The sequence below is a fragment of the Plutella xylostella genome, chromosome 24, assembly GCF_932276165.1.
Source record: "Plutella xylostella chromosome 24, ilPluXylo3.1, whole genome shotgun sequence".
Classification (NCBI taxonomy): Eukaryota; Metazoa; Arthropoda; class Insecta; order Lepidoptera; family Plutellidae; genus Plutella; species Plutella xylostella.
Window position 1 is genome coordinate 3,787,397 of NC_064004.1, and position 13,093 is coordinate 3,800,489.

General features: G+C 37.2%; 1 protein-coding gene across 2 annotated transcripts; it reads right to left on the bottom strand.

The window, feature by feature from the left end:
• Positions 1–337: 337 nt before the first annotated feature.
• LOC105388215 (zinc finger protein 665) lies at positions 338–11,882 on the bottom strand. Of its 2 annotated transcripts, none has more exons than XM_038110698.2 (10): positions 11,623–11,882; positions 10,221–11,185; positions 8,896–9,093; positions 7,890–8,190; positions 6,826–7,118; positions 6,302–6,377; positions 5,462–5,801; positions 4,687–4,793; positions 2,700–2,804; positions 338–1,941 (listed from the first exon to the last, which is right to left on the bottom strand). In XM_038110698.2, the coding sequence occupies exons 2-10, from the start codon at positions 11,167–11,169 to the stop codon at positions 1,365–1,367; spliced, it is 2,946 nt and encodes a 981-aa protein (XP_037966626.2). In that variant the 5' UTR covers positions 11,170–11,185; positions 11,623–11,882; the 3' UTR covers positions 338–1,364. The 2 variants fall into 2 exon arrangements, with proteins under 2 accessions (XP_037966626.2, XP_037966627.2); XM_038110699.2 differs by having other exon boundaries at positions 11,352–11,882.
• Between the last annotated feature and the right edge of the window lie 1,211 nt (positions 11,883–13,093).

Sequence of the window (13,093 nt, forward strand, 5' to 3'; positions counted from 1 at the left end):
ATACTCCAATTGAGACATACATAATCAATTTTTATACTAGAAATTCATCTATCAAATTTATCCAAAATGTTTTTATGAAAGTTAAAATAAAATAGCACCTAAATATACTCGCGAGAAATAAAAAAAAACCATAAACGATGTTTTCGAATTATGAAAAGGCATAATTTTCTAGGGTAGCATATCGATATAACTGGTTGCGAAACTGGAAAAAAACAACAATATTTTTTTACTTTCTTATTTGTATGACCGTGGATGATGGGAAATAAAGTAGCTATTTATGACTAAAACAACTTAATTTACATTACCTACAGCCATGTATTGAGGTAAATAAAAAACGTGTTCACTATACTAAACTGGGACTTAACAGTTAACATAAAAATTAACAGTAACATTGAGATACAAAAGATGAATTGAGATAATAGTAATCATATTCACAGCACAAAAAATTGATAAATATAACGCGAAACCCGACACCGAGTTTAAACAAAATTGCAGAGTCTATCTCAGCAACTTAATATTAAATTATGTTGCCAATAAAATCTTATTTTAACAACAATGTAAGTACCTAGCTAACTTTTAATAATAATTAAAATATGAAAAACCTACTGCATCAGGTATGAACCGGTAACATTTAAAAAAATATATACATTTTAGTAAAATCTATGTATGTATTTGTTTTGCGTACATAATATTAATTGAGCAACTTGGGTATGGTTGCTGTAGTCAACTATAGATTACATGATTTAAAGTGAAACAGCCGGTTTCGTAACCACAAAGATACAGTTACGTAACCAAGAATTCCCGGATACAGAACCAACTGTCCAGTTGCTCGAAGTTTCTGTAACAACTTAATAATTGATATCCAAACGATTTAAAAGTTGAAAACTTTTGCTAGAAAAACTGCCCTAAAACCTATTTGATATTATGTTTATAAATGTGATGAAATAATTGAAAATTAGTGTTAGGTAACTGTTAATTAAAAAATAATATTATGCCCTCTATTGGCTCTTTATGTCGTTGTCTCTTCATTATAACCATTTATAGATAAATTACAGAGCAAAAGTGAGGCAGTTTAGACTTTGGGGATATGCATAAAGGCTCCACTCTGGAGAGCCAGTTACTTACACCCCCACAGAGAATAGAATAGAGCAAAATACCACTTTTGCAACGTTTTTTATAGCGTGAATTCGTCTGCCATTGTCATATTTGTTTATAAGAAAGTCCTGATTCACCACAACCATAATAAATGTAAAACAGAACACAATATTTTCCTAAAACAATGCCAACATTTTTATGTTATTTAAAAAACCTTAAGTGTACTTGTGCGGTAACATCTAATTCCCATGATTCATAAATCTTTAGCTTCAAACACTATCATGGGTCATTGACATACCACAATTATCCACCATGGGCATACCCATATCATAGTCCATGTCAGCCTTAAAGTTATAGTCCTGATTGCCATGTATCGTTCTCACATGTATCCTCAAGTAACTAGGCCTAGTAAAGAACTTACAACAAATATGACATTGGTACTTTTTCAGCCCCGCGTGTGTTTCTAAATGCCTCTTAAGCTTACCTTTCGTAATGAACCCCTTTCCGCACTGCTGACAAATATACGGTTTCTCTTTAGTATGTGTGAAGCTATGTAGCTTCAAGTAGTAGCTTAGCTTAAATCCTTTATTGCACACTTGACAAATGTACTTCTTTTCTTCAACCTCCTGTTGTGTTTCTATGGAGAATTTCGAGCCGTGTGTTTTTAAGTGTTGTTCTAAGTAGTAGAAGTGGTTGAATATTTCGCCGCATATGTTGCATATGCGGCTTCGCTCGTCGCTTGGTATTAGGTTCTTTTGGGAGGATGGACTGTCGTTTTCTAGCGGTATTTTTCTGGCGTTTTGCATCACCATGGCTAGGACTTGGCCCCGGTTCTCTTGGAGGATTCTGTGAAAGATAAATTGGCTTATTAGTTTTAAATAATGCTATGGCTTTGAGAGAGAGATATGATTAATCATATATTATGTGAACGTGTAAATCTGTGATTCGTGTGTCGTTAACTTTGGCCTAACCTTGATATTTATACATTTCTCTATGTGTATCATTTGTAATATGTAAACAGTTCTTTATGTGTATATGTGTAGGTATTTATTAATATTTTTATACAATGTAAGCATATAAATAATAATTTATTATCCAGTAGGAGGTTCTGGGAGCAGAAATTAAGGTTTTATAAAGTTCTCTAAGTGTATCTTTGTGTTTATCTTTCTGTGTGTATTAGTGTATAAGGCTGTCTTGTAAAGATTGCTGGTAGAGATTACTTTAAGCAATAAAGCCGCCTCTAAGTACCTACCGTTCTATTTTTAAGTTTTTGTTTTGTATTTTTTGTTCTTGGTGCAAATAAAGTGTTTTGTATTGTATTTTGTATGTGTGTGTCTGTGCGTGTAACTGTGTGTATATTATTATAGTCACACGCCCTCCTTCTCGTGGAGAGGTGAATCTCGACGTGGTACTGTGTGTGTGTGTGTGTGTATACAGGGTTTTGCAAAATTTATGGAATTCTATGGAAAATGAATTTTTTTTCGCGAATTTTCAAATTCTGATTTCAGTTTCGGGCTTGGATATAACATGCTGCACATGCTGGTTTCGGCTTGATATACTCTTTTTGCAACACCCTGTATATCTGTGTGTGTGTGTGTACTCACACGCCCTCCTTCTCGTGCGTGCTCAGATGCATCTCGACGTGGTACTTGGTGTTGAACATGTGCGCGCACACCGGGCACTCGTAGCGGACCACGTACTTGTCCGGCCTGAAGGACCAGATATGGTGCATTAGTAGGGGAGTAATAATCGGACAGGAAAGGGTTTGTTCATAAGATAATGATCAATGGTTTCTGGAAAAGAGCATAAGACAACGGCGAGATATAAATTATGCATATGACGACGGTAAGTATCGGAAAAAGGGCCTGTTCATGAGATTTATAAGATTCTTGTAGTAATTAACACCTGACGTAGCGGACCAAATACTTGTCCGGCCTGAAGGACCAGATATACACATTAGGGCGTGCAAAACCGGTTAACCGGTTAACCGGACAATATATCACGGTTTTTCATAACCGGTTTTGAGAGTTCAAAACCGGAAACCGAAAACCGGGTTTTCACCGATTTTGATCGTATTTTTATATACTTTTTTACATACATTAGAAGTTGAACCCATAAACTCTAAAAATAAAAGAATTTGTATATCGGTTGGCACACTAGATTAATGGTGAAACTCATAAAAAAGAACTAAAATATTGTATGGAAATTGAGTGTCGATTTTCTGGTGCACATGCCGGCACTCTGCCTAGGCGCAGTAAAGCAAACACGACGGCAGTGACCGATGTGTGCGTGTGTGTTCACATTTTTTGCTGTATGAAAACTTATTGCTGTGTGAAAAAAAGGTACTCTGGGTGCACATAATTATAACGTTGAAATCTGGCCCAATAAAGCACAACAAGGTGGTCTTCATACAAACTCTAGGTAAAACAGGACTGCATTGACCGTTGTTGAAAATATAATTAGGCCAAGTGCGGGGACTGCATTCGGCGTTATGGACTTTTTTCATGAAGTGTTGAGGACGTCAAATCAAATGCAGTCGTGTCCATCAATGAGTTAGGCTTTCTTTCGTTGCGTTGATATGATCAAATCTGTAATACATCAAAAAAACATTCATCATCTTACTGCTACTATAGAGTGGTCGTAAGAATCAGACGATAAATGTTTTTTTTTCAAAATCTGCCTGTATGTTTAAAATATACAATTATTGATGATAACAGAACGATATAAAAACACCATTAAGGTGCCACACACTTTTTTTAGATGTGATAACAGTAAGTACAATGATAATTCTTATTTAACTTTTTTTCCTGTTCACTAAATTATTAATTTGTCATATGGTTGATTAAAAATAGGTAAAGTATATCATAAAAAATGTTTTATTCGTATGTTTTGTGGATATCTCTATCTAAGAATATGGGTTCCTTGTTTAATTAGTACTGTATGACAAAAAAAATTTAAGTAATATCAAAACCGGTGAAAAACCGGTTACCCGGTTTTGAGGCTGAAAACCGAAAATTCAAAACCGGTTTTGAAAACCTTCCGGTTTTGCACGCCCTAATACACATATATAAGACAACGGTAAGTATGGAACATAAGGGACAAATGAAGAAATTAAACAGTTTCACTACCACCGACCAGTAAGTGTAAATACCACCAGAATAAGCCAGATGGTTACACTAGTATAAAAGAAAAAGATTTGATTGTGAACTAGCTTCCAATGCTACTAAATCATTTTATTGTTTTTCTCGGCAAATAGTAGGAAGGGGGGCAGCATAGATTTTTCTCTGAAGGTGAATAATTAAATGGCCAAATTAAAAAATACCTCATTTTTACTAACAACGCCACCGTACCAAATGTGGAAAAATGTTCATGAGAATATTTTGAATGCCTTCAGCCGTCAGGAGGACTCACCGGTGGCTCATCAGATGCCTCTGCAGCTTGCACAGCGCGTTGAAGTCCTTGGCTCTAAATTATACCGTATGTCTATAGCAATAAGGGTGACATTCGCTCACCAGATGCCATGAAGCCCAGGTATGCTAACAGTCTAAGTTGTACCGTATCTCTATAGCAATAAGGATGATATTCTCTCACCGGTGGCTCATCAGATGCCTCTGCAGCTTGCACTGCGCGTTGAAGGACTTGGGGCACACGTCGCACTGGAACTTCTTGTCGCTGTCGTGCATGCGCCGGTGGTACACCTGGGAGGGTAGGCGAGGGTCAGAGTTTCATAATATGGTAGCTAGGAGGGTAGGCAAGGGTTAGAGTTTCATAATATGGTAGCTACAGAATCGTGGAGGGGGTAGGCAAGGGTTAGTGTCTCAAATTGTAGCTAGGAAAACGGGAGGGGGTAGGCAAGGGTTAGAGTCTCAATTGGTACGGATTCCTAGGAGGGTAGGCAAGGGTTACTGTTTATAATTAAGGTGCACGCGAGGGGCATGTATAATATTTCTATACAGCACATGCTGAGTCGGAAACCATTTGCTGACATACGACAATTTATTTATTCGAAAAAAAAACTGGATTCTGGAGTGAAAACCACGAACGGGCCAATGAAGTGTGGGACGATCTTAGGTAGACTGTAGTGGTTAGAGGAAGGCTGAGTACTGAGTGTAGCACTCTTTGGTACGGTTTCGTTTGGAACGTTCACCTTTGAATCTACAACCCATCACAATCTTTGCCGCTGGCCATCAAGGTTACTGGTGAAGGCACTATATTACTGTGCGCGTGCGACAGAGACAAATATAAAAAGAGAAATGCCTGTATTTCGATGAGTTTAGCAACCATTAGCAACCGTGCTTATGTCCAGCATTGGACGATTATTGGCTTATTACAATGAACATAATGAAATCACACGAAAAAATCTTACCATAGACTCCTTCTTCTTATACGCCCTCCCACAAATCGTACACAGATACGGCTGCGGGCCCCCATGACACACTTCGTGCGTCTTCAAAGACTCTTCATCGTCAAATTTATCCAGGCAGAAATTACACACATACGACTTTTGCTCCCCGTTGTGCACATGCATATGTATTTGTAAAGCTTCAACGTATAAGAATCTTTTATAGCAGAATTCACACGCGTGTGGTCGCTTCTGTTTTCGTCGGTTCACTTTTTCCCCGTTAATGTATTCTGGCTTGTGTTTTGGTGGGATGGGGACTTTGGAGCGTTTTCTGCCGGGCTTTAGCTTCTTTCGCTCTTTTGGGCTGGTGGGTGGTGAGATAATAGGGTTAGTCATTGTTGATACTAAAGAAACGATTGGTTTGAATAAGAATAACTATTTAAACTATCATACATTAAATTAATAAGCATTTATGGCCGTGTTTTGAGGTTGAGACTATGTTGAGACATATATCAGTCTATGAGTGAAGATAAAAAAACAGGCATTAGCATAAAGTAGGTACTTTGTGTAACTCGGCATAAGATATAGGTATCCGAGCCTCTAGTACGGGTTTTGAAATTTACGAAAACGAAAAAAGTTTTTTTCTGTCATCTGCATAACACTACTTATTAAAAGTTTCACGATTCCGCTGGACTCCACTTAGCGAGAAAACGAAACTTTTATAGTTTTCGACAAAGTATCAATGTTTTACTAGCAGTACCGGTAGTGATTGGTTTAAGAAGGTCAACGACAGAGTGTTGCGCTGGCATTGGAAGAGGCCTATATGGCAGTGAACGAGTGTTGGCTGCTGATGATGATACATACTTGTTCTCATCCTTCACTCCATCCGCATCCTCGGCCTCGTTCTTCAACGCAACTTCATCCGCCTCCTTCTGTTTCTCTGTTGAGTTGTTTAGTAAAGTTATTAAATAATACTTATCAAGGTGGAAAAATATTTTAGTTTAGTTTGCTTACTCAATTTGTAACCTATATTAGTTTCCCTAAAAATTATAAAAGAAATAAATAAAGTACTATAGCTAACATTTTATTCTGAGAGAATACTTTGCTACACATTAGAATAGTCTATACTTGGTTGTTTGTTTTTAGTCTATTGGATAGTCTTCGCAACTAGACCTAGACCGGTTTGGAAAATTCTGTATAAACTATAGCACATAGGCTTATGTTTTATCCCGGAATTCCCATGGTAATCCAATGAAAGCGAATGTGAGCAACACAAATACAGACTAATTCTTATTTTTTTCATAAATAGCACCATCAATTTGTTTACATCACCATTTGACTACGGTACCCTAAACACTAACCAAATAACACAAAAAAAAACAACTCACCACTATCCCAATCCATGCCATGCGTCATAACATGCCTATTCATCTTGCTGGCCGTTATAAATCCTTTATTGCAAACATAACACTTGTACGGCCGATCGCCGCTATGCGTCCTTAAATGTATCCTCATATACGACTGTGACTTAATACTTTTTTCGCAGATTTCACACTGGAGTGCGCCATTGGAACCTAGCCTCTTGTTCTTAGACTTTAAGGGCTTTAGGTCTGACACTTCTATTTTTGGTGAGACGGGGGGAAGCCAGGTGTCTTCTGGGAAATAGTCTTCGTCGGATTGGCTGGAAATACAAGACGGATGGTTAGGGTGGCTTATTCTACGTAATACCTACTGAGGAAAATACACGCTAGGTGTGTTGCAAAATGGGTTTACAAAGCCGAAACCTAAAAAAAACGTTGTCCATAGAAACTATGTTGGTCACGTGACTTTTTTACTATGGAGAATGACTTTTTTTTCGCTAATTTTGAAATTCTGATTTAATTTTCGGGCTTAGATATACTACCATGCTGCACATGTAGGTTTCGGCTTAATATAGGTACCCTTGTTGCAACACCCTGTATAATGTCCACAAATTTATCCTACCCTTATAAATTCGATATATTTACCTCTAGTACCTAAAATAATCATGTAGATATTTCTACATAGCATCGTAGCCATTATAGCTACGCTAGTGATTCAATGCCAAACTGCAACCAATTGTAACTGGCTAATCCATTCACCACAGTGATAAATACTAGAGCGCTTTAGTGTCTCGAGTTTGTCACCAACTCACTACAGTCGTCGAAATATAATAGGCCCGTTTGGACAGCTCCAAAATGTATGGGATGGCAGCTGGTGTCAAACCTAAAGTCATGAAAAATCTAAACATTAAGTAACTTTTGGTGCTTGAAAAGTTCTCTTTTCTTTCGGTCGTTAAATAATAACCCATATTATGTATCTTTCTATGTATTTCATCAAGTAAATCAAGAGTAAAATAGCTAAATTTGTACAGATGTCCAAACGGGCCTATTATATTTCGACGACTGTAAGAAGAAGTGTAAAAATTACTCACTCCTCATTCTTCATAGGCAGCGGTGCCAGATCCTCCTCTGGGAAGCTATCGTGGAAGTCATCGGCTCCCACATCCATAACATCATCCTGTACATCACACTCTTGCTTGATCTCTGGCTTAACCTCAATTTCCTGCTTTACCGTCTCCGGGCATAAGGGCCAAAGTTCTTCGGTGCTCGGTTTGCTGTCTAAGAATGGGAAGAATTCGTCTTTTGTCTCTTGTTTTTGTTTCATTTCTTCCTCTTTCTTCCGTTGGAGTTCTTCTTCTAGTTCTTTTAAGTACGGCAAGATGGCGTTGTAGTCTGTAAAAGGAAATTATGAGGTTTTAATTTATGACCTCTTGCCAGAGATGCGGGTTCAATACCCAGCCATAATATGTACCAATGTGATCTTTGGAATTCAAGTACTATGTATACAATCACTCTTACGGTGAAGGAAAAGATCGTGAGGAAACCTGCATAATATGTGAACCCACCAACTCACAGTGGACTAACATAGGTAATGGTAAAAGCTTAGGAAGGCAATTTAGGCCTTAAGGCACACAGGTTCGAATGAGCCACCCCTATAGAATAGAAGAGAATGTAATTAACTAAATTATCATGTGTGCATTCACAAACCAACGGGAAAGTCACTGACAAAGTTCCAATTCCAACCCCTACAACAAACTTTATAATTATTATAATCATGTTTTGAATTAAAGCGTCCATAGTCCAGCTAGCTGTAGTCATCGCTGTTCACTGAAGCTGTCTCCCGTCCCGGTCGGCGGTCTGCGTTGGCATACCTACCCGGCAACTCTCTCAGCACAAGCTTGCCAGTGTGGTGGACTAGGCCTAAAACCCTTCCTTCATTCGAAGGAGACTCGTGCCCCAGCAGTGGGGACGTGATGGGACGTGACGAATCTTATATGTGGTTCAAGCTAGGCCGAAACCTAAATATCCGTTTTATACCCTTGGGGATAAAACGGTCTATACTTTTTCATAGCCCGTGAGTGTATTTAGATTACTCACCATAAGGCTCCCCCTCGATCTTATCCTCTGCATGATGCTTATTAAAGTGCCTGGTGAGGAACTCCAGTCTCGTGTACGTGCGGTGGCAGATGCGGCACTCGAAGCGCACAGCGAGGTGGGCTCGCTTGCGGTGCCGGCCCAGCTTAGAGGCGGTTATGAAGGAGATGCCGCACTGGTCGCAGTGGTAGGGCTTTTCGCCTGGAATTAGAGAGAGATATTGTTTACTAGCTGTTCCTGCGAGTTTTGCTTCGCCTTAAAAAGTTTTCCCGTGGGAATTCCGGGATAAAAAGTAGCCTATGTTCTTTCTCAGGGTTAGACCATATGTGTACCAAATTTCATTCAATTCATTCAAATCCGTTCAGTAGTTTTGACGTGAAAGAGTAACAGACAGACAGACAGAAACAGTTACTTTCGCATTTATAATATTAGTTAGGATAGGATTTCCTTATAAAACTAAAGTGGCAGTGGGCTGGTCACATCTGTTGAAGAACCGATGACCGATGGGGTAAACGTGTTTTAGAGTGGAGGCCGGGACTAGGCAAACATAGTGTGGGACACCCTCCGGCTAGACGGGGTGACGACTTGCGAAAGGTGGCTGGTTATGATTGGACGCGGAAAGCTAAAGATCGCACCCAGTGGCGTGCTTTGGGAGAGGCCTGCATCCATCAGTGGACTGCTATAGGCTGATGATGATAAAACTTATAACTAGTTCACTTACATACAATTTTGGGACCACCTAGCAAGGATTATATAATTACATAACATAATTATTGTATCAACTTACAAAGCTACTGTAACTGGAAAACTGTCTCCTAAGATAATACAGGATTCTGTCCTAGTTTAGAAGACAGAGTACCAGATCCAAGTGAAGTCAAAGAGTATTATTAGATGTGTTGGCAACACCAACACAGTATATATTTTTAATATTGTTATTTTGTCATCTGGCAATACTTTCTTTCTCTCTCTACCCACCTACCTACGTGTGTGCATTGTTAATCATCTAACAATTAATAAAAGTGCAGTAAAACATTTAATCAGCGTATAATTCAAGCGTATACAGTCCCACTTCGCAACAAGATGTTAAATAGATATAAGATCTGTATAATGTTACATGTGTTTTTAAATAAATATATTTTAATTTGATTTGATTTGATGATTTGAATAGTTTAGGGTTTACCCACTTAATAAAGTGGGTAAACCCTAAATTATGATAATTATGAGGTTTGCAACCTATCACGTTAGTACAAATGTGCTGCGAAAAGTGGGTGGCTCGCTTGTGAGCCGTATGTATGGGTATAATAAAGTATAGAAAAATATACTCTTACCCGTATGAGATCTGACATGTAACTTGAGGTAGTAGCCTAGAGAGAACTGTTTCAAGCACAGTCCACACTTGAATATTTTCTCCAAGTTCAAGGATTGGTCCTGCGTGTTGTTCACCTCTCCGTTTTCTTCAGTTTCGTTGTTATTGCAGTTATTTACATTTTCGCTAGAATGGTTTTGGTTGTCACTAGTTACGTTATCATTAGTTTCACTATTTTGAGGAGTGTTTTCGGCATTGTCATTTTGGTTATTGAAACTAGCTGGTATTTGGTTGTTTGTTAAAAGATCTGCAGATTCGTTTGTGTTGTTGGCTAGATTTTCTACAAATTCTTCCAAATCTACGGGCAATTCTACTTCTTCTTTGACTTTCACTTCCTCCTCCTTGACACCCTCTTTTAGTTTTTTTAACCTCTTTTTTTCTTTTTTTAATTTCTTTTTTATTTGTTGGTTCTTGACTCGTAAATCCCAACTGGTTAACCTATCTTTGTGTTGTGTTACGTGGTACTGTAACGCTTGAAGTGATGTGTATTTGGTATCACAGACGGAACAGCCATAAAACGGTATAGCACCAGGTATTTCTTCTGGCATTTCATAGTTTGCTATTCGGCGTTGACGTTTTTTGGGTTGTTTTTCAATTTTGACTTTTGATTTCTTGTCTTTTAGCTTTTTATCCTTTTTCTTTTCCTTTTTAACTTTAATTTTTGGTTCTTTATGTTCTGTTGAATCCAATGTTGTTGAATCAACTACAGGTGAAACTATTAACGTAGTTGCTTCAGTTTCATCTTTGACTAACGTACTTGTTTCATCACTCTGTTGAGGTTTTTCAACGTAATCGAACCCATTTTCTTCTTCTTTTATAACAGCATGGCTGCTTATGTCTTCAACGTTATCCTTGGCATATTCAACGCTCTCAAATATTATACATTCAGTACTTAACGGGTCTACTTCCATTTTTTGTTCAAATCACCTGGAAAAAAGACAACATTGTTACAGTAACATTCAAGAAAAAATACCTATTTAAAATAAGTAACAGGTAGGTTCAGGAATTAAAAATAAATAATTAACAGCTGGTTGACTAGAAAAAACGTATGAAGGTAAACATAGCATTTTCTAACCAAAAAGTTTTCACTTACAACGATTTTAACGCAAATAAGATCATAATCCACCTCATTATGTGGATGAAAAAAGAAACAAAACACTTTTCACTTGAAATGTTTACAAAACTTGCAGTGATACGATCACCAACAAAGTTTACATCACTAAAGAATTCAAAACAACAAGTTAAAACAAAGTTTTTGGACGAAACTTAAACTTTAAATAACACCTTTGACGAGAAATGATACAACGGCGCGGGCTTAGCACGGCAAGACAAAGTAATCAATAATGTAAAAACCAAAAAAATACCTATGACAGGCCTCTCAAATGACAAAAAAAAGCACTCAACGCATAATTATCACTTTTTTACGGTGAAAAAATTTAAATTAACTTTAACAACTTATGCAAACACAAAGATAAGGTGCCAACGCAGATATCTGCTTTGTTTCTGGCTGAATTCACTGGTTATTTGCTGAAATATTTAAAAAACAAATTTAACAATTCACATTTTTTTTGCTCGCATGACTGAATTCTTTTTCATGGCCGTCAACAATGGTGTTGCCATAATAAACATGTCTCAAATACCCTACTATTTATGCATAATTTAAAAATGAAAATGATAAGCGTGTATGAAGTGACGATCTTAGTCTAGCTCTCATCTTTGTCATCGACATGACAAGAAGAAAAAGCTCCTTGTGCACGTTCTATCTGAAACCTGCTCTACCACATATTATCAATTCAGAAGAATGAGGGACAAGGGGCTCGACCCCCGGTCCGGAGCATTCCTCCTACAAAGGCTCTCCCTTGCCGTCCAGGGGCAATGCGGCGTGTATTTTAGGCACATGCACCAGTCATACACCGGACCGCACCCCAATAGGTCAGTTTTAGGTTTCAGTTTCATACATAAATATTATTATGTATTAGTTTAATAATTTAGTTAGTTATTAGTGCTTATTTAATTTTATCTAGTTATAAGTTTTGTGTTAAATTGTATTAGTTATATATTCATAATCTTATTAAATAAACTTACCTTTAGAATTAATTCAGCCTAACTTTATCACGTGTTCATAAATTAATTCAGATAAATAAAATGCAAAGACAAAGATTTTTCGCAGACTTATATGAAACACCAACATAATCATAATAAATAATTATGTATTTGTTTAATTAATGCAAGACGTAATTTGATTAAATCAAGTACATAACTTTTACCTATGATTCGGGGAAAAATATTGAAGTGGTCGTTATAGCTAGCGTGTATACAGTGCGTTTAGATTCTGCATTCTTATCACTCTTGTCCATGATTATCATAAAAAAATGTTACTTGCTCAAGGATAGAAATATATTTGTATAGATAACGAAAATAAAATGATGAAGGTATAATAATCAAATAATACAAAAATATAGTTTTAAAAATCTTCCTACCGCCAATGCTTTGCCAAATCTACGACAGATGGCGTTATTACTTAGTTTATGATCTTACAATACAGTGCGGAATTTTATCAATGATGGAGTCAATGGCGTCTTTATTTTTTGTCACTTAGGTATATCATTTTCATTAACTTACCTTCAGGTTGATCACTATAAAATAAGATGCTAGTTAAAGCATTGAAAGTAATGATGACCTTTAAAAAAACAAAAAACTGCCCTCTGAATCCTCAGCCTTCCTCAATCAAAAGTCACTAGATCTAGAGTCAATCTTACTTGAGAGACAATCTTAATCCAACAGTGGACGATTGTGAGCTTTCTCTCATAGGTAGCTTGCCTGTCGCTTGTTCAA